General features: G+C 44.5%; 1 protein-coding gene across 5 annotated transcripts in view; it reads left to right on the top strand.

The window, feature by feature from the left end:
- AMOTL1 (angiomotin like 1) overlaps nucleotides 1–25,671 on the top strand; it is a 147,657-nt gene that overhangs the window by 63,182 nt on the left and 58,804 nt on the right. For all 5 annotated transcript variants that reach the window (XM_055320824.1, XM_055320825.1, XM_055320828.1 and 2 more), the window contains 2 exons: nucleotides 16,032–16,184; nucleotides 21,154–22,081. In XM_055320824.1, the coding sequence (XP_055176799.1) occupies nucleotides 16,032–16,184; nucleotides 21,154–22,081 (1,081 nt within the window). The remainder of the gene's footprint in view (nucleotides 1–16,031; nucleotides 16,185–21,153; nucleotides 22,082–25,671) is intronic.

Here is a 25,671-nt window from a genome sequence, read left to right on the forward strand (position 1 = left end):
AGGGAAACTCAGATACAATACCTAGGGGATAGCATTAAATTCACTGCAGAACACATGTAACACCAGTTTAGTTCATGTATCTAGAAGAGTGAAAGAAAATGTCTTCTGAAATCAAAATAGCTTAAATGAAGACACCTGGGAAAGTAATCAGCATCACAAAACCATTTACACAAACCTTAAATATAATGGGGCTGTCAGATAATAAGCTGGAGGTTTGCAAAAGGACATAGTCCTGGCTGACTTACCTTCCTGTGGTTGTGACTAGCCTGATAGATCACAAATGAGTAGTCGTGGTGTGAAAAGTGGGGAGTACGTTGACTTTAGCTGACTTTGAGATTTGATCCTGCAAAATATCCATCCAAAAAAAAAAAAATAAGAATGTAAGATCTAAAAATGTCTACTCTGAGATATGGATTATCTTAGTCCTGAGTTCAGAAATAACATTTCCTAAAATTCTGAAGTTTCTTACCTTCAGCTTTCTCCAAACTAAATCCTAGGAATTTGGAGAAACAAATTGAAATGAATACAGATACTTATATTTTAATGGCAGTTATTAAGTGACTAAGATCACTTTATTAGTTTAGGAACATAAAATGTGTTATGTGTAATTAAACTTGCTCATAAAGTGAACAGATTTTGTGGTATTAAATTTAGTAGTTAGTAATCAAAAATATTCTAATTGAAATTTACTTTGAAATATTTTCATCTTCTCTTAAGGAAGGAACATGTTGAACGTTAGGAAGCATGACATTTCTCCTTTTTTGGACAGACTATAAATTAGGCAATAATTGGGATCACTGCTCAGTGAATATCTGTTGAACAAGGAACTCTGGACTGTACAAGTCAATACTAAGGTGGAGGATTTGATGAGGATACAAGAATAGGATACAGTCCTCCATCTGACATTGGAGGCTCTGTCATATGCCTGGAATTGGTTTAGACATGGGATATATGTCCTTCACTCCATGGAATTTGTATTTTAAAAGGGATGTAATGGGATAAGTCGCTAGAAGACAAAAGATAAAAATGAACTGGTTTTATTCTGCTCGGAGAAGAGGACGGGAAACAATTTATAACTGCCTTTCTAGTATTTTATCTTCCCTGTGAACTGATTAAGAGGGAATGGGTTTCAGTTACAGATATAATGACTTCTAGAAGCCTGGGAAGAGTTCCGTGCCAAGGAGCTTGGGAGGAAATGGATGTTGTAGATACAACTGAGGCATTACTAGAAATGTGGGGGTGTCTCCTAGAAATCTCTTTGAATTGAGTATGATTAATGTCCTCTGTGAATGTGGGAGGTGGGTCTAATGGCTAGTTTTGATGTGTTCATCTGTGGAGCTTTTGAGGAACTTGAGGAAGCTTGTGTGGCTGGAATAGTGAGTGATGTGCACAGATCAGATTCAGTAGGTTCTCGGATGAGGGCAGGGAGCCCTTGGAAGGCCATCAGGTGGGGTTGTGTCAGGCATGTTCTATGGCAACAGCACAGATTGTGTCTACATTTGCCTTTCAGTTTCCTCTTGGATTGAGTGAGTTGTACAATCTGGGAAGAACAGTGGAAAATTAGTGCTAATTAATTATGCATCATGATTTGTTTGCAAAGTCTGCCTTATTTAATCATGAAGAAAAAGCATTTAGGAATCTATGACATGTTGTTTACTCTTTCAGTTTAAGAAGTTAAAAAAAACAAAAACAAAAACAGAACAGTCCCAGACTATTAATTCTGTTCATCGTGCAACTTTACTGAATTCACTCACCAGTAATAATAGTTTTTTTGGTACCATTTTTAGGGTTTTCTCTACTTAGTATCATCTGCACACAGTAATAGTTTTACTTCTTACCCATTTGATTGCCTTTTATTTCTTTTTCTTATCTGATTGCTGCAGCTAGGACTTCCAGTGCCATATTGAATAAAAGTGGTAAGAGAGGACATCCTTGTCTTTTTCCTGATCTTAGAGGGAAAGGTCTGTTTTTTAACATTGAGTATGATGGTGTTTATCAATAACTATACATCTCCAAAAAAATATGTAACTGTATCTCTCCATTAAACAAAGCTGAAAACTCATCAATGCAGCAGTGAAATCAGTGGTCACATCGATGACCTTTGTATTAGATTCAGACCTGAGATTCATAATCTCCAGAAATGTTCATTATGGAATATTCACTGTGGAAGAAGAAGAGAGAGGTTTTTTTTTTTTTTTTACACTTTGTATTTGTAATGCTTAGGGGAGAGGATAAATTCTCCCCCTTCCCCCCACACCTCCCAGTAACTATTATCCTTCTGTCTGAAGAGGAGCTTCTAGCTGGGCATGTTTAAGTTAGAGCCTGGTTCCTAATACCTTCTCCAGGTCCACCTAGGTGACAGACAAGGTAGGAATATTGAAGAGCCTTTGGATGACACCATGTATTCTTTTGGTCTCTTGATAGTAGGACTGCACCATTAAGTTTATTTTCAGAGAAATTGTATATTGTAAGACCTCTCCACCCAAGTGCTTGGAAAATTGGAAATGTAATTTTCATCTTGTTTGTCAGTTTCCTGAGCAGTCTGACCTAAACAAAACTTTAAATGTGTTCGTCTTTGATCTGCTCTAGCATCGTGCTGTTTTGAAAAAGCTCCCTCATTTGATCATTTCTTGAAAGCGGATTTTATAGCACTGATTCCTGTTCCATTCCCCATTCTCATACAAAGAAGCTAAAATGCACTGAGCACTTACCATGTGCTAGAACACTGTTCATAGCCCTTTACACGCACTGTCTTATTCAATCTTCATGATGGCCCTATGTAGTAGGTCCAACGACTAGTAGGTCCAAATACTGTCTCCATTTCTTGATAAGGTAATGAGCGTCAAGAAGTTAACTCATTTGCTCAGCACGGAGGTAATAAATCATAGCATCTGGATTCTTACACTGCTTAAGAAACAGATTTGCCAAGACAAAATGAGAAAAATTTGTTCCCTTTTTCTTTTCTTTCCATTTGGTGACTGTTTTCTCCTCTGTGTCTGTTATTCTTTAAATCTTTTAATACTCTGGTAATTCTGATTTCTTGGTGTATTGGGTATTTGGTAATTGTTTTCTTAAAAAAGAAATAAATAAAGGGAGCCTGTCATTTCAAAAAAAAATCAGTGGCCACTATTTGTTGCCAGTGCTAAAACTCAAACTTTCAAGTGAAAACTAGAATTTTGGAGAATTTGGATTTGCCACTCTGAGCTTGATAGCTTCCTAATACACAGAAGACTTTTCTGATGATCTCAGTCCATGGTATATGATTTTGTTGATGTTACGTACTTGAAATATTTCCATGTATGGAAGATTTACATGGTTCAGTGAACCATTGTTTTTCCAAGTGACCAATGTATGAAATTATGAAATCATGGGTAAAGAAAGCTCCCTCCAAAGTGAAAGATGGACCAATGGATTTAGAGGATTATCCAAGACAAGGTCACTGGTACAGTTTTATATTTCACATTGGAACCACCTTTTAGAAATTAGCACTTGCTGAGTTTTGGTATTATTTCAAAGAGTAGTCACAGTCATCTAGAAAGGCTATCATAATATTCTTTTTTTCCGATTACGTATTTGAATGAGGCCAGATTTCCTTCATCCGCTTCAGCTCAAAATCACACAGCAATAGATTGAAGCAGAAGCAGATATGAGAATCTAACAGTCAATTAAGCCTGACATTAAAGAAGTTTGCAAAAATTATAACATAATAGGGTTTTGACTGCTTTTTGTTTTAGAAATGACTTGGGTTTTTTTGAAATGAGTTTTCATAAAAAATATTTCCTGTAACTTAGAATGGGGTTTTTATTATTTTTAAATGAATTAACATATGTTTTAATATTTCTTAGTTTCATTTTCTAACATGGCAAATATGGATAGATATGGCCCACATAAACAAAAAAGTTTATTGAGTCCTCAGTAATTTTTAAGAGTGTAAAAGAGATCCTAAAACCAAAAAGTTTGAGCACTGTTGGTATAGGGATAAACACTGTGTATGTTCTAGAGCTAGACCAGCTGGGCTTGAATCCTGGTTTTGCTGTTTGCTAATTGTGTGACTTAAGGCAAGTTATTCTCACTGCTATAGTCTCCACATCTGAGAAATGAGGATAATCCTTATTTAGGCTTCATAGAGTTGTGAACTGCATGAAATCAGTGTGTATGCTTTTGTGTAGACCTAGGGAGAAACTGTAACTCTTGACAGATTTAGAGGGGTGTCCATGATTCAAATCACTAGGCCAATGAGAATAAAGAGGTAAGTGTAGCTCCTAAGCACAGTTTCCGGAATCTTTGCCCTGAGATGGATTGCCATGCCTTCTCACCACTCCATGCCACCTTGAGCCTATGTGTCTTTGCATTTGTGCACTGTTGGGCAGTTGTCTGTCTTCTATGTCTGCCTCTCTCACTAGCCTGTCACGTTTGGATCTTTTTTTTTTTTTTTTAAGATTTATTTATTCATGATAGACACAGAGAAAGAGAGAGGCAGAGACACAGGCAGAGGGAGAAGCAGGCCAGGACTCCAGGATCGTGCCCTGGGCCAAAGGCAGGTGCCAAACTGCTGAGCCACCCAGGGATCCCCACGTTTGGATCCTCATTTCAGGCACTGTCTCACCCCTGGCAGATGCTAAATGTCATGGACCTTTGTGGAATGAATGAATGAATGAATGAATGAGTGAGTGAGTGAGTAATTCTGCATTTTGCTGCTCATAAAGTTCACAGACAGATGATCTTTTGTAATGTATATGAATTATAAGGAAACCAAATACTATCACAGATATCTAGGTGCTTTAAAATACCACTTAAGTTCTGTGGAATGCTTTGAATAGTCACAGGTGAATTTGCATCTCAGCCCTAGGGCTGTGAGCTGTGTGACCCAGAGCATGTCATTTATGTTTTTGTTTAGGTAAAGAGGAAATAATGAGACCTAATTCTCAAAGATGTGAGAATTACCTGAGATAATGTGTGTATCATGTTCTGCTTCATAATGTTACATTCTGTGCCTTCCTTCTGTATAAAATTAGGCAGCTGCCTATCTCACATGACTCTGTGGCATAGTTGGCTATGTGATTTTTGAGTTTCAGATTTAGCAAGCGTTTGTCATAAAATATGGTAGGCATTTTCACAGGCTTTATGACCTCATGGTTGCATTGGATGTATTTTTTGTTACACTTTATTGTATCTTTATAACAATATTTTAGATGTAACTGAAATAGTGCTATCCTTTGACCTGGTCACTCAGGTTAACAGTAATGAAATACAGGGACACTAAAATTACTGACTTTGAATCTGAATTTATTGAAAAGTAACAAAATTACACAAAAAAATCTTTATCAAAAGAGTCAGTGCAGTTTGGTTGGTTTTAGAGTCGTCTTATTCATTTGGGTTCATCAGATCCATCATGTTTTGGCTTCAAATGGGATCAGTTTACAAAATTTCAGTTTATCACAACTTTTCCAGAGTGCGTATGTTATATCAGCACTTGTATGGCAGAGAAGTATAAGGTTCCCAAACCCGACTCTGCATTCAAATTGACTGTGAAGAATTCATTTCTGGTCTGCACTTGTGGAGATCCTGATTTACAGGTCTGACATGGGGGCTTGGAAGTGACATTTTTGACATGTACCATGGGTGATGCAGACACAGCACAGGTTTGGCATGTGGCATGATGGTGGAGACACCATCGTGAAAACAGTATGTGGCTTAATGAAAGGGATGAGGAGGGGTGGCTTCATCAATTGCCTTGGTGTTCTGGTAATTGGCAAGGAGTGTGCCATTATTACAATAAGCTTTTAAGAAAAATAGCACAAATAAGATAATTCTGGTTCCCTTTCTGCCTCATATATTCAGGGAGAGAAACTTTCCTAGTATCTTTCCCCATTATCCACAAGCAAGAGCATATCATTAAAACCCCTAATTTTGGGGCACCTGGGTGGCTCAGTGGTTAAGCGTCTGTCTGCCTTTGGCTCAGGTCATGATCCCAGGGTCTTAGGATCAAGTCCCACATCAGGCTCCCCACAGGAAGCCTGCTTCTCCCTCTGCCCATGTCTCTGCCTCTCTCTGTGTGTTTCTCACGAATAAATAAGTAAAATCTTAAAAAAAAAAAAACCTAATTTTAATGTAAGAAATTAGGCAGGAATAAAGGACTCAGAATTAAGTGTGCTTTGTTGAGGGATTTTTGGAAGGCAGAATGGTGTTGCAAAAAAGAGCCTTGATTTTGTCTGTGCTGTTTGGCCTGTTCTGTGCCTCTTGGCATTACTTAACCACTGGGAGCCTAGTATCCCTACCTACAAAATGGGAATAGCATGATGATAATTAAACATAATGATTTTTGTACCATCTCTATACTTAATAGGCCCTCCTTAAGTGGTAGCTCCTGCTACTTACTATTGATTATACTCTTAATGCTGAAGGGATGTTTTGTTTCTTGTGGAACATTGGTTGCTTTAAACTATGAAGTCCATTTGTGAGCCAGCGTTGACCTAGAGTAGAAGTCCCAGTCCCCGGGAGAGATGCCCCCCCCAACAGACATGCTGTGCCTGTCAGCTGCAGTGGCCTTGCTAACAGGACCCCAAGAGCTGGAGGGACCTGGTGGCCAGCCACAGGTGTCTGAGCCTCTTCTCTCCTCGCTCCATTGAGAAGCACAATTATACATTCATGTTGCCATCTTGTGTCTTGGGGTTTATTTTAAGGCTTTACATCCTCTTTTCCTTTGTTCAGAAAATCTTAAGTACTTACTGTCTACCTGCAGTGATAGAAATACATTTAGGCAATGGAGCTCACATGCTAGTGATTGTGTTTTTTTTCTCAGTGGGAACATAATGTGTTCCACCCAAAAGAAGACCTTTATTATGGTCCCGAGATTGATTAAAGATTATTTAAATTTCAGCTATTTAAGTAAATATAGGGCCTATTTATTAAAACCTATCACAGTACGTAACTCTAGAGATCTATTCTAGAGCCCTGTGCCTATAGCTAACAATACTGTAGTTTATATTTATAGCTAAATACTATATTTTATATTTAACGCTTGCGAAGAGGTAGTTCATATGTGAAATGTTCTTACCAGACAAAAATTAATAAAGGAGCTGGGAGAAGACTTAGGTGATGGATATGTCTGTGGCCTTGATGATGGTGTATACTTGTCCCCAAACTTGTATCCCTATTTTGTATACATTATATATGTACATCTTCTTAAATGTCAGTGATACCTTAATAAACTGGTATTTTTTTTAAACTTCTCTGAAGAAAGGAATTTCTGGAGTCCAGGTACTTTTTTTTTAGAAACATTTTTTTTGAAGTACAGTTCTTTTTCTTTTTAATATTTTATTTATTTATTCATGAGAGACACACAGAGAGAGACATAGGTAGAGAGAGAACCAGGCTCCATGTAGGGAGCCCAATGTGGGACTCGATCCTAGGACTCCAGGATCACCCCCTGGGCCAAAGGCAGTTGCTTAACTGCTGAGCCACCCAGGCGTCCCGAGTCCAGGTACTTGTAGTTTTAGATAGGTTAAATGCCAAATATATCAACATGAAATATAAATTCTGATATTATGTACAATTTGAGTCAAGATACTTAAGTAGCCTTTGGATTGTCTTTTAAAATCCAACATTAAAATAGGATTTTCTCTTTGTATTTAAGATCTTTTTATTATGGGATACTCTTGTATACTTGTGGTGACTCTGTGTGGTCGGTAGGACTGGGCTGATTCCTTTTTCTTATGGTGAGGGACTGGGCACCCTCAGAGGTCTCCTGACTCTGTTCCTGCCCCCAGACCTGAAGAAGCATGAGCCAAGGACTGCATTTGGGGCACAGACCCGGGACACGGGGCTCACCGGCGGGGCTTGGGCGGGATGAAAGAACACCTTCCTCTAAGTGCCAGCTTGTGTTCGAGCTGCAGAATCCCATGATGTGATTTCCTTCCAAAATCCTGTACAGAGCCCCTACGCAAACTGGATCATCGTATACTTGTAATTAACCCTCTTTAGCACTAGATGGCTTTCTCTCGTTTTTGTTCCCCAGGAACTTTTACCAAGCTTAGGTCTACCAATTAGTTTGAAAGAGAGAAAATCACTTTGAGCTAAGCTCCGTAGAATAAAGAATATGTTTATAACTGGTTATTTAAAAATGTACCCTGGGGCAGCCCCGGTGGCTCAGTGGTTTAGCGCCGCCTTTAGCCCAGGGTGTGATCCTGGAGACCCGGGATCGAGTCCCACGTCGGGCTCCCTGAATGGAGCCTGCTTCTCCCTCTGCCTGTGTCTCTGCCTCTGTGTGTGTGTGTGTGTGTGTCTCTCATGAATAAATAAATAAAATCTTAAAAAAAATAAAAATGTACCCTAATTCTGTTAATATATATCTATTGAGTGCCCATTACGTGCTAGAAACAACCAGGTACCATGAACATATGGAGATGATTCATTGATGCAATAAATGTGTGTTGAGCATTTACTATGATTTTATTTGTTAGAAACTGGAGATACAAAGGAGATATAAGACACAGTCCCTGTTAGTCAACTTATGAGTTAACAGGGGGAGAAAAAATATAAACTAAATATGTAGGTAGTTTAGTAGTGGCATAAATATGTATGGACTGTGGGGCAGCCCAGGTGGCTCAGTGGTTTAGTGCTGCCTTCAGCCCAGGGCATGATCCTGGAGACCTGGGATCAAGTCCCATGTCAGGCTCCCTGCCTGGAGCCTGCTGTCTCTGCCTCTCTCTCTCTCTCTTTCTCTCTCTCTCTTTCTGTGTCTCTCATGAATAAATAAATAAAATCTTCATAAAGACAAAAATAAAAAAAATATGTATGGACCATGATGGGAGCCTACAAACATTTGTGGGGTGGGGCAGATGACCTCCCAGAGGAAGTGGCACCTGAGTAGAGCTTCAGATGACTACTGGATAGTCAGCATATACATCTGGGCCTCTAGTATGTGTACAGGTGTTTTCTGACTCAGAGAGAAAGGCCCTCCAGATGAAGGAACCTTTGGGGGAACTCAGGTTTTTCTTTAGGGTTTGTACAAAGGGTACTTGGGGCAATAGAGGTGAGTTACTATAATTCGAGGCAGATTGTGCTAAGTCATGTAGTACATAGGATACAGACAATGCTCAGCTTTTATGAGCAGGGTCAGAACAAGTAATTTTTTTTTCTAAAAGATTTTATTTGTTTATTCATGAGAGTCACAGAGAGAGAAGAGAGGCAGAAACTCAGGCAGAGGGAGAAGCAGGTTCTCCACAGAGAGCCCCCTGCGGGACTTGATCCCAGGACCCCTGGATTGCAGAGCTGAAGGCAGACGCTCAAACACTGAGCCACCCAGGCATCCCAAAACAATTACTTTTTTTTAAATGTGAGTCTCTCTCAGAAGTTCTTGAGTGTGAGAACAAAGTGACTTTGGCTAACTTAAGCAAAAGAGGAGTTTATTGGAAGTATACTAGGTAGCTCACAAATTGACAGGAAGGCCCAGAAAATGGGCAGGAACCTTGGTGAAAATTCACCAGGAGCCCAGGCAGGGATATGGTGTTTGTCTTGTGATGGTGGGCCACCATAGCCACCACTCTACTGCTGCCCTTGGAATCCTGGTGATAATGTTACCACAGGTAATTTATCAACATGCTTTGTCTTTGTGTCATTTCCTCAAGATTCAAAGTCTTTGGATGGAATATTCCATTGAGTGAGCCTAGGCTGTCCTAGCTCCTAGAACACAGAGAGAGAGCCTTCCAGCTTCTATAATGGGAGAGAAAACCTACCTCCAAGGTGTACACAGTGAATTCAGGGTTGCCTAACACTGAAAGTATTTAATTAGAGGTGACTGACTCTCAGGAATATGGTAGGAAGCAGTTGGCAGTTGAGTCACCTAATTTCAAAATTATTTTGCATTTCTGTAGCGTTATGAAAATAATATGCTAAAATTTAGGAAGCTTTTCAAAAGGTCTCTTAAATCATGGATTCTGAACTGAGTCATCCTCCCTACCTCTACCTGAGTGACACTGAACTCTCCATTCCTTAAAAAGATGAAAGGTTTTCATGACTCAGTCCCTGTGCTTGCCCTTTAACAGTGTGTCGATCTCTCTCCTTAGCACCCTCTCCTCACTCCACTGCAGATTAATATCCTCCTCATTTTTCCCCATTCTGCTCACCTGTCTCTCCTTGTCATTTCAGCTCGGTATCACCTCCCTAATCAACAGGTAGTGATGAATTACTTCTGGGCCTCCGAAGTCTTGTGTCCCTTTAATAGAGCACTTACTCTGAAGTGAAATTCAGGTAGTTGTGTGCACATTTGTCTCCAGAGCTAGATCATAATATCCTGAGACCAAGGGTGTTCTTACTCATTTCTTGGTGTTTTCAGCTCCTGGCACAGTGGCCTTTTGAACTCAATTGTTACTTTAAAGGTTAACCATACATTTTGCATTTTGGTTCACATTGATAATATCTCAGATATTTCTAAATAAGCTAATTATAAAGTTAAACGTTGCATCACTTTAAATCACAAATTCCATTTTGAGAAAGTCTAAATTAAATAGCTATTAGCACATTCATTATTTTACCTGTTTTCTACAACAGATAGATTGGTTCAGGGATTAGAATTCACATTTGGTGCCGGGAAAGACTATATCATACAGAAGTTGGGAATCTTAGGAAACTTCCTCCCTCCCACCCTTCTTCATCTTCATCTTAGGTTGCAAATAATGGTTCCTTGGAGAAAGAGCTAGTCCAGTGCTCGGAGATTCCTGTTTAAAAATCCGTGTGCTGCATGCAGGTGTTCTAGAGCAGGGTGCCATGACCTGTGTTTCGCTCAGGCCTCAGGCTCCTGTAGCATGGATGGCCAACCCAGGTGAGGACTTGTGAACAGACTTGCCTTTATTTTTCAGGCACTAGTCATGGATTCTTGAGGCCACTTCTAAACATTGTTCCTAGGGCATCTGTCTCCCTGTGTGGAGTAGTCCAGTCCCCCCGGAAAAATCTCCAGTTCTGCCAGAGTCAGGCTTGGTTGCTTACATTTAACTTTGAGACCATTGGCACACTCAGCAAATTCCTTAGCTCTTTGAAAGGGATGGTAGAAGCCACAGAATTGTTTGTTGCTGTGTTTAAAATCTGTTACAAAGTTATAGGAATTTATTCTAATCTAGATGGTGAAGTTGTTTTTAAATGCACTAAGAGGTTTTGGGGTACCTGGGGCTGGCAGAGAGTTTTGGGCTTTGGCGGAGTAACGCCTGGGAATTGTCTTGCAGTCAGTGGAGGGTTTGAGGAATGGGCCTCTGGCCTGCCTCTCAAAAAGCACCACTGGCAGGCCGGGAGAGGGGATGGGGGGGAGGGGGGTGCTGCTCTCTCAGGGAACAGAAAAGTGCAAGGAATCATTGGGAACTCTAGAGACTGGCTTTGGAGGAATCTTTGACCTTTTCTTTCTTTTTAAAGATTTTATTTCTTCATTCATGAGAGACACACAGAGAGGCAGAGACATAGGCAGAGAGAGAAGCAGGCTCCCTGTAGGGAGCCCCCTGTGGGACTCGATCCCAGGATCCTGGGATCATGCCCTGAGCCAAAGGTAGATGCTCAACCACTGAGTCACTCAGGTGCCCTGATCTTTGACCTTTTCTTTAAACTCTTACCTGGTAGTGAGACCATCCTAGAGGACGATGCCATGTTCTGCATCAGTCAGCAAGTAATAGGAGAGCATATCTTTTACATCCTCCCTGCAGAAAGTAGCAGGTATGGGTCTGGCACCTGCCTTCCAGCTTCCCAAGGACAGCAGCACCAGTCTATATTAAATGACTGCTGTAAAATACCAGGTGGTTTGAGGTTTACATGCTAAGTTGTGTGCTTCTCATTATAATTGCTGCCATAGTTGAGGTAAGGAAGGCCATTGTGTGTGTGTGGTGGTTGAAGGGAGGTAGAGTGAGTTTTGTTGGGGTGAACTATAAAGGACTTGGGGAGAGGAGTGTGAAGCTGGGGGATGGCATTCCCAGCTAGAACTTGAAAAATGAGGTGACATGTTCACAGGACTCTGGGATGCCAAGTGGACCCAAGGCTGTTGACAGCAGAGTCGGGGGCCTGGTAGCAGGCAGCCTTGAAAACCAAACAAAATTTGGACATGAAGCGTTAGCTAAAACGGTTTTGTGTAAGCAAGTGGTATTGTTAGTCATGGGATTTAAGGATAGGAGATTCCCCAACTCTGTGAGTGTTGGATGATAGTGGGGTGATAGATTGAAGGTCCTCCAGTGTCTAAACGTTAAGGACACTTCTGAGCCTGTTCTCTTCGCCTCTTTACAGACTCAAGATCTGATCTTAGGGAAGTAACTAGTTATGGTGGAAGTGAAGCAGATGAGGTCACTAGGCTCTTGTCCTTCTCGGCTACCCCAGAAAACTCACTTCATTTTACCTTAATTCATTTTTTCTTTCACACTGAGGTCCTTTGTTATGGCCATATTGAGTAAGAAAAAAAAAAAAGTCTTGTTCAGAGTCACGTTACTTACAGGCCTCTGGACAGTTACAAAGAAAGTCACAGCATAAAACCATAGTGGGAGGGAAGCTTTCAGTGCTTTAGAAATAAGCCAAAAGCAGTCATGCTCATAGAGAGCAGCAAAGGATTCTTCTTGTTGACACATGCCATGCAGATTTGGTAAAGAAGAAGGGACCTTTCTTGGTGAGATGGATCATCGTTAGTATTGGGCAAAAATGTTGATCCATAGGGGTAGCACATGTGTGCCCCTCCCCAAAGAAAGACCCTACACAGAGCTGACTTCTTTACACTGGCCTTAGCTTGTTCTCCATTGCTTTTCTACTTTCCCCATGTAGAGGAAAGCTGTGTCAGTGGTAATTCTGGGACAAGGACTGGTTTGAAAGAAGCAGGTGATTGTAAGTAAGTCAGGAGGACCTTATGTGGAAATAGTCTTTACACCCCTGAGACAACTATGTTGAGTCCACAGAATCCTTGATTGGCTGTGTACTGCCCTAAAACTGGTGCAGTTCCTGAGCCCCTGGGTGAAGGGGCTGGGGGGCCGGCTTGGTGGGAGTGTTATCTAGGAGTGTCCAGAAAGGTGGCTGCTTCTCTCTCCAGCTTTGCTCTTGGGTATGGATATGGAGAATGCTAACAAAGCCCACAGCATTGCCCCTCATCTGTTATTGTATGCCACATGTTTACTTCCAGTTTCTCCTGTTAGATAGCCTTGACCCTGTGGGGTAGATCGCGAAATCTGCGACTGCACAAGAAAAGAGACTCCATTTGTGCTATAGGAGTCACTAGAGAAGATTCTGAACGTGAGTAGGAAGGGGAGGCTTATGTACCTGTGGGATTAAGGGTGAGGCCTCTTATATTTTTGCCATGTAGCCCAGGAATCTCACGCAGCAGACCGAGTGGCACAACATTCTTGTCATTTTACCTGCCTTTCAGGTGAGAAAACTACAGACAGTGATTCCTGCAGGGTGTGTCAGGGTTGGGAGAGTTCACGTGGTTCTCTGGGCCTAGTGGAACCATGATCCCAGGCCTGCCTATCTGCCAGGTCCATTTGGTCGTCTGCTGGGCTCTTCCTTCTGCCACTCCAAGGAGCGGGGGCAGCAGTGGGAATGCGTGAGACTCCCGGGTGTACAAAAAAAGAAATCTTAAGTGATTGCTGATAGGCAGTTGGACATCCCGTCCCGTAGTCTGCGGTGTGTGAGAAGTGCTTTCGCTCTTTCATAATTTTGAGGCCTTTGGAGAAAATGGTGGGAGGCGGCGCATCCCTGGTGCCCTCTGTGCTGCCGGGGGCGGCGGCGATTCCAGGCACTGCTCGGTGGCCTGGCGCCCTGGACCCCTGGCCCCTGCTCGCCTATGGCAGGCCATTGGATAAGGTGTGGAAAGCCCATCTGTGCCAGTGTCGTTGCTCCTGGTTCTTGGGCTGCGCAGGGGTAGACAGGAGGCTGGACCCCGAGGTGAAGGGCACAGGCGAGGGGCCGCCGCTCTGGCTGCAGGGAGACTCCGCCCCGGAGAGCAGCCGGGACAGCAGCCGCACTGGACGGACGGACGGAACCGCAGGGAGGCCCCGCCGCTGCAGGGTTCCCGCTCGGATTCCCACGCGGTTTAGTATGCTAATTAGGGGCGGGGTGGGGAAAAGGGTTCCACCGTGATTGGTTGGAAGGGCCTCACCCTGATTGGTTGAGGCAGGCGATTGGTGCTTCGATTCGCCCCTTGGTGCTTTCTGGAGCGGGTCCTGTGTGTTGGGTGGGGCGTCTTGGTTGTGCTAAGACTAGCGGCTTAACCGGACTCCCCCCGACAGAGAGCGCCCCGGGGACAGGTGTTTTCACTTGGGGCCTGTTCCCGTGGTCCCTGTCTCACCGTGAGGACGAGAATGGCTTCGTGCAGAAGTTCTGAACTAGGTTCTATATCGAATGCATATGTCTACACACACAGACCCTGCACACTCCTTAAATGCCTGTGCACGTGTACATACGTACCCTTGATTAGGCCTCAGTTTCATTAGCAGATTGCTCTCCGCTCTCACATTTCTGAGTCCCGTGACTGGATGGTGTTGCCCAAAGTTGTCGTATGCTTGCACATGCCGTTCCTCGGCCAGATCCACTATGAGAAAACACCGCACTCTTTCACTGAAGTGTGTGGGTCCTCAGCTCCTCCCTCACGCTGATTTGGTGGGGGTGGGACTAAGGGTGCAGAAAGGTCTTTATGTTTGCAGAGTGGCGCCTGTTGCAGTGCATTGTTCTCCCTCCAGCTTTGTGGGGAGTGCCTGGTCCCTGTCCCTGGAGATTCCAATTGTGGAAGTCTGGAGGAAACCTGATCACTGTAAGGTGCGGCCAGCATTGCACCTCCCCCTTCTCTGATTTCCCACCAACATTTCCACTTGCTGAAGTAGAAGCCACGTCAGGATTTGCCTTAGGATCCAGGCCATCCACGATTCCTAATTTTAGTCTGTGATAGATGTGAGCAAACATGCAAATACTACTTTGTGTTTTGAAGTAAAGAAACTGAGGAGGGTGATGAGTAAACCCCATCTATGGCCTAAGAATAACTACTCACTGCTAGCTTTGGCCCTGTGAGAAATGAGTGTGTATGTGTGTGTCTGTGTGTGTGTGTATAAAACCTAGGAGGAGATTTCAAGTTACTTTCAAATTAGTTTGAAGTTATAGCTGAGAAACATTTTTTATTCTAATGGAATTATCATTTGGTCAAGGATTTTAATTTAAAAAAAAAAAGCATGATTCTTCCTCTAGAGTAAACTAAGCTCCTTTTGCAAAAACAAACAAAAACAGACGAACAAACAAACAAACAAAACCCTTACATGTGCTGCCTAAGCAGAGAAGTCTGTGCCAGAGAGCCTGGGTGGGTGCAGCGGTGCGTTCCCATGATGTTGTATGTCCATATCAGTGTTATGGTAGTGGTAACTCATGTTCAGTGCCTGCAGGGTTGAATACTGTGTCACGTTTAATTAGAACAGGAAGCACACTCCAGTTTGTGTGTGAAGCAGATAAACTGGAGCTGAGAGGCCAGTGCTCGGCAGAGAGCCAGAATCCATGACCCTTGCTCATGCGGCCACATGGGACTCGAGAATCCTTGAATGGGGCTTAGTGCTCTGTCCTGGGCTAGGAAAGGCTCTTGCTCACACATGGTCTGGCAATAGGGCCAGCCACTTTCTGTGTCTTTTATGTATGTGGTGACACAACTGCTCTTCCCATTTTACCTTCCTTCTCTGGCCTCCCCACCCCCGTCCTTTCTGTTCTGCCCCTCGACCATCCCGAATTTTGAGGACGCGTCGTGTTCGGTCAAGGGCTTGATTTTTGTTGGTGTTGCTGTTGGCACCCTTGGTACTGGGTTGTGTGAAAGCATCATGACTTCACTCAGTGTGTCTTAAAGGTTGTTATTTTGACCTCTCGGGTCATTTTGGGGGGTGGCTGGACTTGTGATAATTCTGAATGGTAACTTTGGAATTTTATGAATCAAAAAGACAGCTCTGAGTTGAATGTGGGAGAATGCCTCGTGGGCTTTTATGAGTCACACAGGAAGGAGGAAAAGGAGGACTTTATTGGCACTGACATGCACTTTGCTTCTTCCCCAGGTCCTCCTCCTGTGTGTTACAGCCCTGGTAGTCCCACCCCAATTCTAGAAGACCCCAACTACTTTTTCCCAGACTTTCAGCTCTATTCTGGGAGACGTGAAGCATCTGCTTTGACGGTGGAGGCAACTGGTAGTAGCATCAGGGAAAAAGTTGGTAAGTCCTTTTACTGGCATTTGGGTCGGAAAAACAAGATGATCATATGTTTCTGATTTTTAGCCTTTTTGCATAGTTTTTTCTCTATCCTTGTTTTAAAAATCAGCCAGTTGTATTATCAATTGTCTCTTTATTGGTAGGTGCCTTATTTTTAATGTTTGTGCTATGGTGTCAATAGACTATTTTACAATGATACGTGACTCTCTCAATAGACAGAGTTCTTATGTAGGAACTTGAGAGTTGGGATCCCTGGGTGGCGCAGCGGTTTAGCGCCTGCCTTTGGCTCAGGGCATGATCATGGAGACCCGGGATCGAATCCCACGTCCGGCTCCCAGTGCATGGAGCCTGCTTCTCCCTCAGCCTGTGTCTCTGCCTCTCTGTCTCTCTCTCTATCATAAATAAATAAAAATTAAAAAAAAAAAAGGAACTTGAGAGTTATGCCACTTATTCCCTAATTTTTCTCTAATTCCTCAATACTTTTTTGTATTCTTTCCCAGAATCTTTTTTTCCTTCTCCGCTTTCACTTTTATCTCTTTTTGCAAATAATTGAGAAGTTCGGAAGAAATTCAAAACTATAGTAGGGAGGGAGCTGCCTCCTTTGTGAAAACTTCCTATCTATTTTTGAGGGCTTTTGAAATTGGTAAAACTGAGAGGGAATCTTTAATTTTTTTTTTTTTTTTTTTTTTAGTTATTTATGATAGTCACAGAGAGAGAGAGAGAGAGAGAGAGAGAGAGACATAGGCAGAGGGAGAAGCAGGCTCCATGCACCGGGAGCCCGACATGGGATTCGATCCTGGGTCTCCAGGATCGTGCCCTGGGCCAAAGACAGGCGCTAAACCGCTGCGCCACCCAGGGATCCCAAGAGAGGGAATCTTTAAAACCCCTGTAGGGAAGGATCTCCTGGTTCTTGGCAAATGTGCTGATGAAAGAGAAATCAGTAGTTTTCATGCTTGATGAGACTCTATTGCTTATATTTTTTTGCCCCCCCCATCATTCTCTTTTGGAAATATATTTTTATTTGAATTTTTATTCAGGTTTTTCACAATGTTTTTATCTTTATTTTTTGAATGTGCTTGTGTCCCAAGCCTTGCAGAGCAATTATCCTGAGGGTAGGGACTTTGTTCTTTTTACCTTCTACCCCCAGCACCTGTCAAAATGCCTGGATGTAATGGGGTGGCAGGAAGGATTTGCACAGTAAGAGGGTGGCCCACTTCAGCCCACATCTATCTCTCTTTCCTTGGGTTCCTCTTTGCTCATTACAGCTTTTTGGCAATTCATCTTACATGGACTTCCAATAACCCGTTTTTAGGGTTTGAAATTTTTTGTTGTTGAGCTTTGGGTTTATATCTTCATTACAGTATACATTCTTGAAGGTAGGGAATAAGTTCCAATTTACTGCACATGTAGTCTCATGTTATAGATATGACATCTGCCCATTTTACAGAGAGAGATGTTCAGAGAAACCAGACAACTTGTCCGAAGTCTCAGAGGTATGATTTGGGGTGCAGGGGAAAGAGGCAGTGGTATGATCAGAGTTGAGCTTCAGGAGCCAGTCTAAAAAGTTCTTGACTTGGCTGGACAATTATTTTCTGAATGCCTTCTGTGTATCAGGGTAGTGTTCTAGACACTGGAGATACAGCAAGTGAATATAGCAGATACAACTCTGCCATCCAGTTCTTGAATTCTAGAAGAAGAGGACAGATCATAAATGCCATGTGGACTGGAGACCAGAGGCAGGAGGTGTTATGAGGCTATTCAGGTCCTCTAGGCAAGTGGGAGGGAGAGCTGAGATCTGGGAAGTGGCTGAGGGCATGGAAGTTAGGGTTGCAGTGCTATTGCCAAGACACTAAAAATACCATTTAGTGTCACTTCTACTCATATTTTATTTTATTTATTTTTATTTTTTAAAAGATTTTATTTATTTAATCATGAGAGACACAGAAGGAGAGGCAGAAACACAGACAGAGGGAGAAATAGGCTCCCTGCAGGAGCCAGATGTGGGACTTGATCCCAGGACCCCAGGATCATGCCCTGAGTCAAAGACACATGCCCAACCACTGAGCCACCCAGGTGCCCCTTCTCATATTTTAATACCAAAAAGAGTAAGAGGGATGTAACCCTTCATAGCCTTTGCCAAAAAAAGATAGGCATAGACCTAATGACAAGTGTCTGTGTGTATGTACAATATACATATATGTATATATCTTGTAGGCATATCACTTTGTTTTTTTTCTCATTTCACTGTGGACTGAGAAAAACTAGCTTGGCAGTTGATCAAATGTGGGGAGAAAAGGAGACAAAGGATCAAAAGTCTGTCTGAAATTTCTATCTGGATGGCTCATATGATAAGGATGCCATGTACAGAAAATACAAAACAAACGAACAAAAAGGCAGCCTTGGGATAGAAAGGTGGTTTGAGTGGGGAGATGATGTGTTCTAGGTATGTATAGAAACACAGAGCCATTGTTGCTTGGAATTGTAGAACTGGGCTGCTTGGCTATGACCCAGTTCAGTTTCCTCAATTTATCCATGAAGAGCTCGAGCTCAGAAAGATAGGTGATTTGCTCGAGGTCGTGCCAGTAGTAAGTGCTGGAATTTCTACTGTCCTCATGCTAATTTCCTCGATACACTACTTCCAGCATTGTTTTGAGATGGATAAGTCTTTTATTTCATGGCACTCTTGTAGGAATTCTTTGACTGGTTAACTGTTGGATCCCCCATTACATACAGACACTGGCTTGTGTGCTAGGAAGGCCCAGATGAGTTGAAGTGATCCTTGCCTTTTAGAAATAGAGTCTTGTGTAAATAAATTGTTGCCATCTGCTGCCATAATTGCTCTAATAGGATATGTACAAATGGAGTGGAGACTTAGGAGAAGGAGGGCTCCGGCCTGCTGGGCTGCAGCAGGACAGGCTATACTCAGAGGTAGTTGTGGAGCTTTCACTGAAAGCAGTCTAGGAATTTCCCAGAAAGATGAGCTGAGAGGCATCTTTCTCAGCAAAGGGAGAATGTGAGCAAAGGCCTAGAGGTGAGAGAACTGGCATGTCTGGGAGCTCTATGGTCTTAGGTATTGCTGGATTTAAGCACTGAAGGGTTGCCAGGGAAAGGAGGTGGTGGTGATGGCCCGAAATGTTGCTGGACCAGGCGACGCAGTACCTGCTACATCTTAGGGTAGAATGCCCATTTCATCTTGTAATTAATATGGAGGAATTTTGTGCAGAGGAGCGATGCAATTAGGTGTTCCTATTTGAATAATCTTTGAAAGTAATGTGGAAGATAGATTGAGGTCTAAGGGGTGGGTTTGGAGGTGGGAACGAGACTAGCAAAATAGAAAATAGATAAGGAGGCTGCTGGAATTGTCTGGGTATGAGACACCAAGAGCTTTGCAGTGTTGTGGAATAAACATAGATTATGTTGTAGAATGAGTCAGACCCTGGCACTGGCTTTTCTGCTCTTCCTACCTCTGCGACCCCTGTCATTTGCCTTCTCTGAACCTTTCTCCTCTTCTGTGAGATAGGGGACATTGACATTTGTCTCATATGATTGTGCCTCATACGATTATACATGGAATAAATGAAATCACGTAAGGAGAGAATTAACACAATACCTGATATGTCATGTGCATTTTTAAAATGGTGCTTGTGGTTCTGTTGTGGTTATCAATAGTAAACTTGGAGATTGGGATGGGAATGAAGAGGGTTGGGAGAGGCGTTTAGGAGTAGCGTTGGTGGGCTGAAATGGGATGTTGGGAGTAAGGGAACAGAAGGAACTTTGGAAAACTGCCAGGTTTCTGGCTTGGCGAGGAGTAGATGAGGAAGGGCTATGGGATTTGGTGGGTGGATAAATGTTGGGGGTGAGGAAGACATCGTGAGTGTGGGGAACCAGCAGGCTATCTGCTGGTGGTTGTAGATGTGGGTCAGGAGTCAGTGATTGAAGACCGGTGGCTGGTGTGATGCCCCAGGAGGTTCCATTAATTGAGGGTGGGAGAGCTTTCAGGGCAGAGCTAGGGGAAACACCAGAACTTAAGGGGCAGATGGAGAAAAGAGAGAAAGAAAAGAAGTGCAGAGGGAGGTAGGAGCCCAAACAGGGTGGAGTGTGGGGGTGGGAGACTTGGATGCTAAATCAGGAGAGCATTTCAGGAAGTAGGTGATCAACATGCCAGATGCTTCAGAGAGGTGACGTGCGTCATACAGGAGATGGAAACTTCTTATTGGGCTTGGTTGCTAATCAGAGCTTTAGGGAGGGTGGTGAATGGGGCATTTGGAAAGTGGAGACAGGGAGTATAGACTGCTTGCTGAGGACAGTCAGAAGAGAGGGGAAGGACAGACACACAGGGGCAGTTAGAAGTACATGGGTAGGTTCACAGAAAGGGGATTCCTTTTTGTTTGATCTTGTTTTTTTGCTTCCTCTTTTTTTTTTTTTAAAGATGAGGAAGACTTGGCATGTTTACATGAAGAAGGGAAGGAGCTGGTGGGGAGTTTAAAGAAGGGAAGGGAGTCAAAGACACAGCAAGGTCCAGGAGGAAGCAGGAGGTGAGGGAATGGAGAGCAGTAGAGATGCTGTGAACGGGAGAAACACTTCCCTGAGAACCTACAGAGTAAACGGAGGTGGTGTGGTGTATTTAAGATGTTGTCTTTAAAGGCTCCCGTAGTGGCCGCCCCGGTGGCTCTGCTGGCTAAGCGTCTGCCTTCGGCTCAGGTCATGATACCAGGGTTCTGGGATAGAGCCCCACATCGGGCTCCCTGCTCAGTTTGGAGACTGCTTCTCCATCTCCCTCAGCTCCTCCCCTTGCTTGTGCTCTCTTTCTCTCTTTTGCTAAATAAATAATCTTTAAAAAATATAAAAAGAATAAGCTACCCTGCTTATTACAGCTACCCTGTAGCTACCCTGCTAATTACTGTCGGTGTAGGTCCAGACCTGCACCCCTGTGGCGCAACCTGATAACCTCTTCCCTCTGTTTGCCTCCTAGTCGAGGACCCCGTGTGTCACTTCCAGCCCCCAAGCCTCCTGAGGACCTCAGAGGTGGAAATGAGAGGTTCCGAGGATGCAGCAGCTGGGACAGTGTTACAGCGGCTGATCCAGGAACAACTGCGGTATGGCACCCCAACCGAGAACATGAACCTGCTGGCCATTCAGCACCAGGCCACAGGGAGCGCCGGACCCGCCCACCCCGCAAACAGCTTTTCTTCCACGGAGAACCTCACTCAAGAAGACCCACCAATGGTCTACCAGTCGGCACGCCAGGAGCCGCAGGGTCAGGAGCACCAGGTGGACAATACGGTGATGGAGAAGCAGGGGCGGTCTGCGCAGCCTCAGCAGAACAGTGAGGAGCTGCCCACTTATGAGGAGGCCAAGGCACAGTCCCAGTTCTTCCGGGGACAGCAGCAGCAGCAGCAGCAGCAACAGCCTGGGGCCGTTGGCCACGGTTACTACATGGCCGGGGGCAGCAGTCAGAAGGCCCGGACCGAGGGGAGGCCCACGGTGAACCGTGCCAACAGTGGACAGGCACACAAGGACGAGGCGCTGAAAGAACTCAAGCAGGGCCATGTCCGCTCCCTCAGTGAGAGGATCATGCAGCTGTCCCTGGAGAGGAATGGTGCCAAGCAACACCTCCCTGGCTCAGGGAATGGGAAGGGGTTCAAGGCAGGCGGGGGCCCCTCCCCAGCCCAGCCTGCAGGCAAAGTGCTGGACCCCCGGGGTCCTCCGCCTGAGTACCCCTACAAGACAAAGCAGATCATGTCCCCCGTCAGCAAGACCCAGGAGCACGGACTCTTCTACAGTGACCAGCACCCTGGGATGCTCCACGAGATGGTCAAGCCTTACCCTGCTCCTCAGCCCGCGAGGACCGAAGTGGCCGTCCTGCGGTACCAACCACCCCCCGAGTATGGAGTAACCAGGTGATTATCTGTCAAGCCCACGGTTTAACCTGGCTTTGCGAAATTCAGTGGTTATGTTCTTAGCACTTGTTTTCAAGGCACGTAAGGTTTTTGCCATAGGGTGGTTTTTTTTTTTTTACATGTGATATTTAATAAGTTACTTCGTGGCCCAGATACATAGAGTAAAAGAGATCAGAGATCAATTGAGGGTTTTCTTCAAATGTAAGAGAAGGCAGTTGGGAATTTCTGAGTTGAGGGGAGGAGCCTCGGATGTTGGCAATCCTTGGGAGCCCTGCCTAGTGGCCAGGCAAAGCAGCAATTTTCCTGGCTGGCTCTGTGGAGAGCGTCCAAACTCCTGGAGCATATTATTACCGTGGGGTTTTATGGAGCCTTTCTTCATTGTAGATTTGAAAGGAAAGTGTAGTCTGCATGCTAGAAGAGAGAGGTTAAAGGGGCCATAGAAATCATATAGTCACACCTCTGTACTGAACAGTTGAGACACTAAAGCGCAGAGAGACTCTACATTTCCACAGTCCATAACTCGGAGGCTGCTGGAGCTAAGGCTCAAGTGTCCTGACCCTCAAAATCTCTCCCCTCTGTTGCCCTAATCCTAATCCCTCTTCCGACGATGGGTGGGTTCAGCAACACTTACTGCGTGTCCACTCTGTGCAGTCTTATACCAGGTTCAGAGATAAATAAGGGCACCTGGGTGGCTCAGCAGTTGAGCGTCTGCCTTCGGCTCAGGTCGTGATCCTGGGATCCTGGGATCAAGTCCCACACTGGGCTCCCCAGAAGGAGCTTGCTTCTCCCTCTGCCTGCGTCTCTGCCTCTCTGTGTGTCTCTCATGAATAAATAAATAAAATCTTAGGGGAAAAAAAAAAAAGAAGAAGGCTTCTGCCCTCAAGGACCTTACGGCACTGTCCTGGGAGAACCAGCACCCAAGCCCGTCACTGCTATGTAGTGGGCTCTTTGAAGACAGGACTCAGAGTCCTCAGAACCCGAGAGATAGTATGACTCACAACTGGAGGCACTGGGGACAGCCCCACAGAGGAAGTGACATCCAAGTTGGGTCTCAAAGGACCAGGAAGAGCAGTGGGGAAGGTGTGCGAAGAGATGGGGTAGCAGGATGTGCTGTGCAGAGGGGATGCTGCTGGTTTGGTCTGGGATGTGCCATGGTACCACTGGCAGGTTAGGGTGCAGCCAGCAGTGGTAGAGATGGGCTAGAACGGGGAGCTGAGACCAGCCAGTGAGGGTCTTTGAGAGTCCTACTGTGGAGTTTGGAACTTAGCCATAGGCAATTGTGAAAGCCAGTGTTTTCAAGGAGAGTCTCTGTTGATGTTTATTAGGCTGACTTTGGTGGCAGTGAAGGATGAATCGGAGGAAACAGGACTGGAGGCCATGAAGACCTTCAGGGACAGTTTCAGTAGTCCAGCTAAGAATTGGTGAGGATGCCCTATGCTGGAGGCTGGAGGTCTAGGGGAGTGTCATCATATGCTGTGAGAGGCAGAGAAGGAGAATTGACGGGATTTAGTGACTGATTAGACACAGAAGTTGAAGAATAATACAGCAGTTGGAAATCAGGCTCTCAAGAGAGAAATTGGGTCTGAAGGTACATTTTGGGAGCTACCAGCATTGAGATGTTGCCGAGCTTCTTGGTGAGAGTGTGGAGCATGAGAAGGCAGGTAACTATGTCTTCATTCTCACAAAGGACCTTATTTGTCTGTTTCTAAATCAGATGAGATGAGTTTTCCCTGTGTGACCCCAGCCACTGTGTGCAGGGCATACCTTGGCTGTACATCTTTTGAAAAGGGAGTGATTGGGCCTTGGCAGAGAGAGAGAGAGAGAGAGAGAGAGAGAGAGAGTGTGTGTGTGTGTGTGCTGGCTGACCTGCCCTTTACTTCCCAGCTGCTGACACATTTCCCTGCATATGAGGCAGGGAATGCCAGCTTGGAAGCAGTAGAGCACCTTTTAGACCTCTGAGAGGCTGCAGAACTCATTCTTCCTAAAGGCGGCATAGTCTAACCCACTATATGGGGCCCACGGGGCTCTTGCTTCTTACCTTTTCTAGTTCATTAAGTCACAAGAGACATTTAAACTTCAAAATGATCAGGTTTGAAGAGGGACAAGAATGTCTTTCCATCTCTGGTATTGGTGCCACATTGACTCAAGACACTTGTTTACAGTCACCTATGATGTTTATCGCAGAATCTTATCAGAGTAGGGTTTGTGGTATTTCACATCTTTTCCTGAACATTTGACTCAGCCTGTAGAGCTTGAGAGAAGGGGGCGACATCCCCAAAGGAAGTCTACTTTTTCTCTTTGGCTTTATAGCGATGCATTAAGTGGATCCTTTTGCTTTTTATCATCTGGCTATAGGTGTGATACGAGGTGGGAGACAGGGTAGGGCGGGGAGGGAAGCATCAGGAGGAGACCCACCCAGTTACCTGTGGAAAGTGTCCTTTGTCTCAGTTATGACGTCCAAAGAAGAAGAAATGTATGAGGGATTGGAGCCAATTGCCAGGCTTGGCAGCTGGATTGACATGGCACATCAAAATGGTCCAGAAGACGTAACAGACAGGCCTTTGAGGCTTGGGCCCAGAGCTACAAGGGCCCTTTGTGAGCCTGGCCGTGGCTAGCCAGCGTGGCTCCAGCAGTACAGCTCGGGCTGACAGAGTCAACAAAGTTGTATCCACACCAGTCCTGCTTCAGACATGTCCAGTGTGGTCTGGACTCCAAGGGTTGGATCTGGAACTCAGCAATGTGTCATGTTCAAGTTTTCTTTGACCCAGGAGATGAGCAGGGCTCCTTTTAATTTCATGGATACATTTCCCTCTGCCTAAAGTGTTATCTGTTTGTCATTCATGGCGATGGTGTCGGAAGCTGCAGACTGTTGGATCAATACATCATAGACTCTTGGCCTCCAAGGAATGGCTGCTGAGTGAGATCTCACCTGAGTGAGATCATCACGGAGTCATCTCCTGGCCTTGTGATGCAAAAGTGGGCTCAGTATGTGGTGAGTATTCAGTGGTTTCTCCAACCCTTAACATTGTTCAGATTTCGCTGCTTTTTGTACACAGATGGGAAGGTCCAAAAGATAAGACAGAGCATAGAGCTTATGGTATAAAGGGGAAGAACTTGGAGTTCTTGCCTTCCTTACTGACTCACTATAGCTTATTAATTCACCAGCCCTGACCTGCTAAGGATGGAGATGTGTGGTAGTTTATTGCAAAGCACTTTAGTCTCCTTAGGTGAGAAACCCCACGGAGAGGCTATCAGACAAAGCCTTGTAGACTTGCACCACCTTGGCCCTTGTCATGGGGGAGATGGGGAGGCTGGTGGAGATGGGGAGACCAAGGCCCTGCCAATGTGGCCAGTGGGAGCCTCCAGGGAACATGACCCACCCCTGGATGAAGGCCCTGGTTTTGTTCCTGCTCCAGCTTCTTTTATCCTCAACCCGAAAGTGGTAATGGATAGAAAGGAGGGCAAGGTGAGAATTGTGGTTGTTGTACTGTCACTGTCCTTCCTATATGATATGGGGATCCATGATGTTTGTGGTAAGCTCTCAGACTTTAGACGTAAGCATAGGGAGTTAGATTTTTGAATTTTCCAGG

The sequence above is a fragment of the Nyctereutes procyonoides genome, unplaced genomic scaffold, assembly GCF_905146905.1.
Source record: "Nyctereutes procyonoides isolate TBG_1078 unplaced genomic scaffold, NYPRO_anot_genome, whole genome shotgun sequence".
Classification (NCBI taxonomy): Eukaryota; Metazoa; Chordata; class Mammalia; order Carnivora; family Canidae; genus Nyctereutes; species Nyctereutes procyonoides.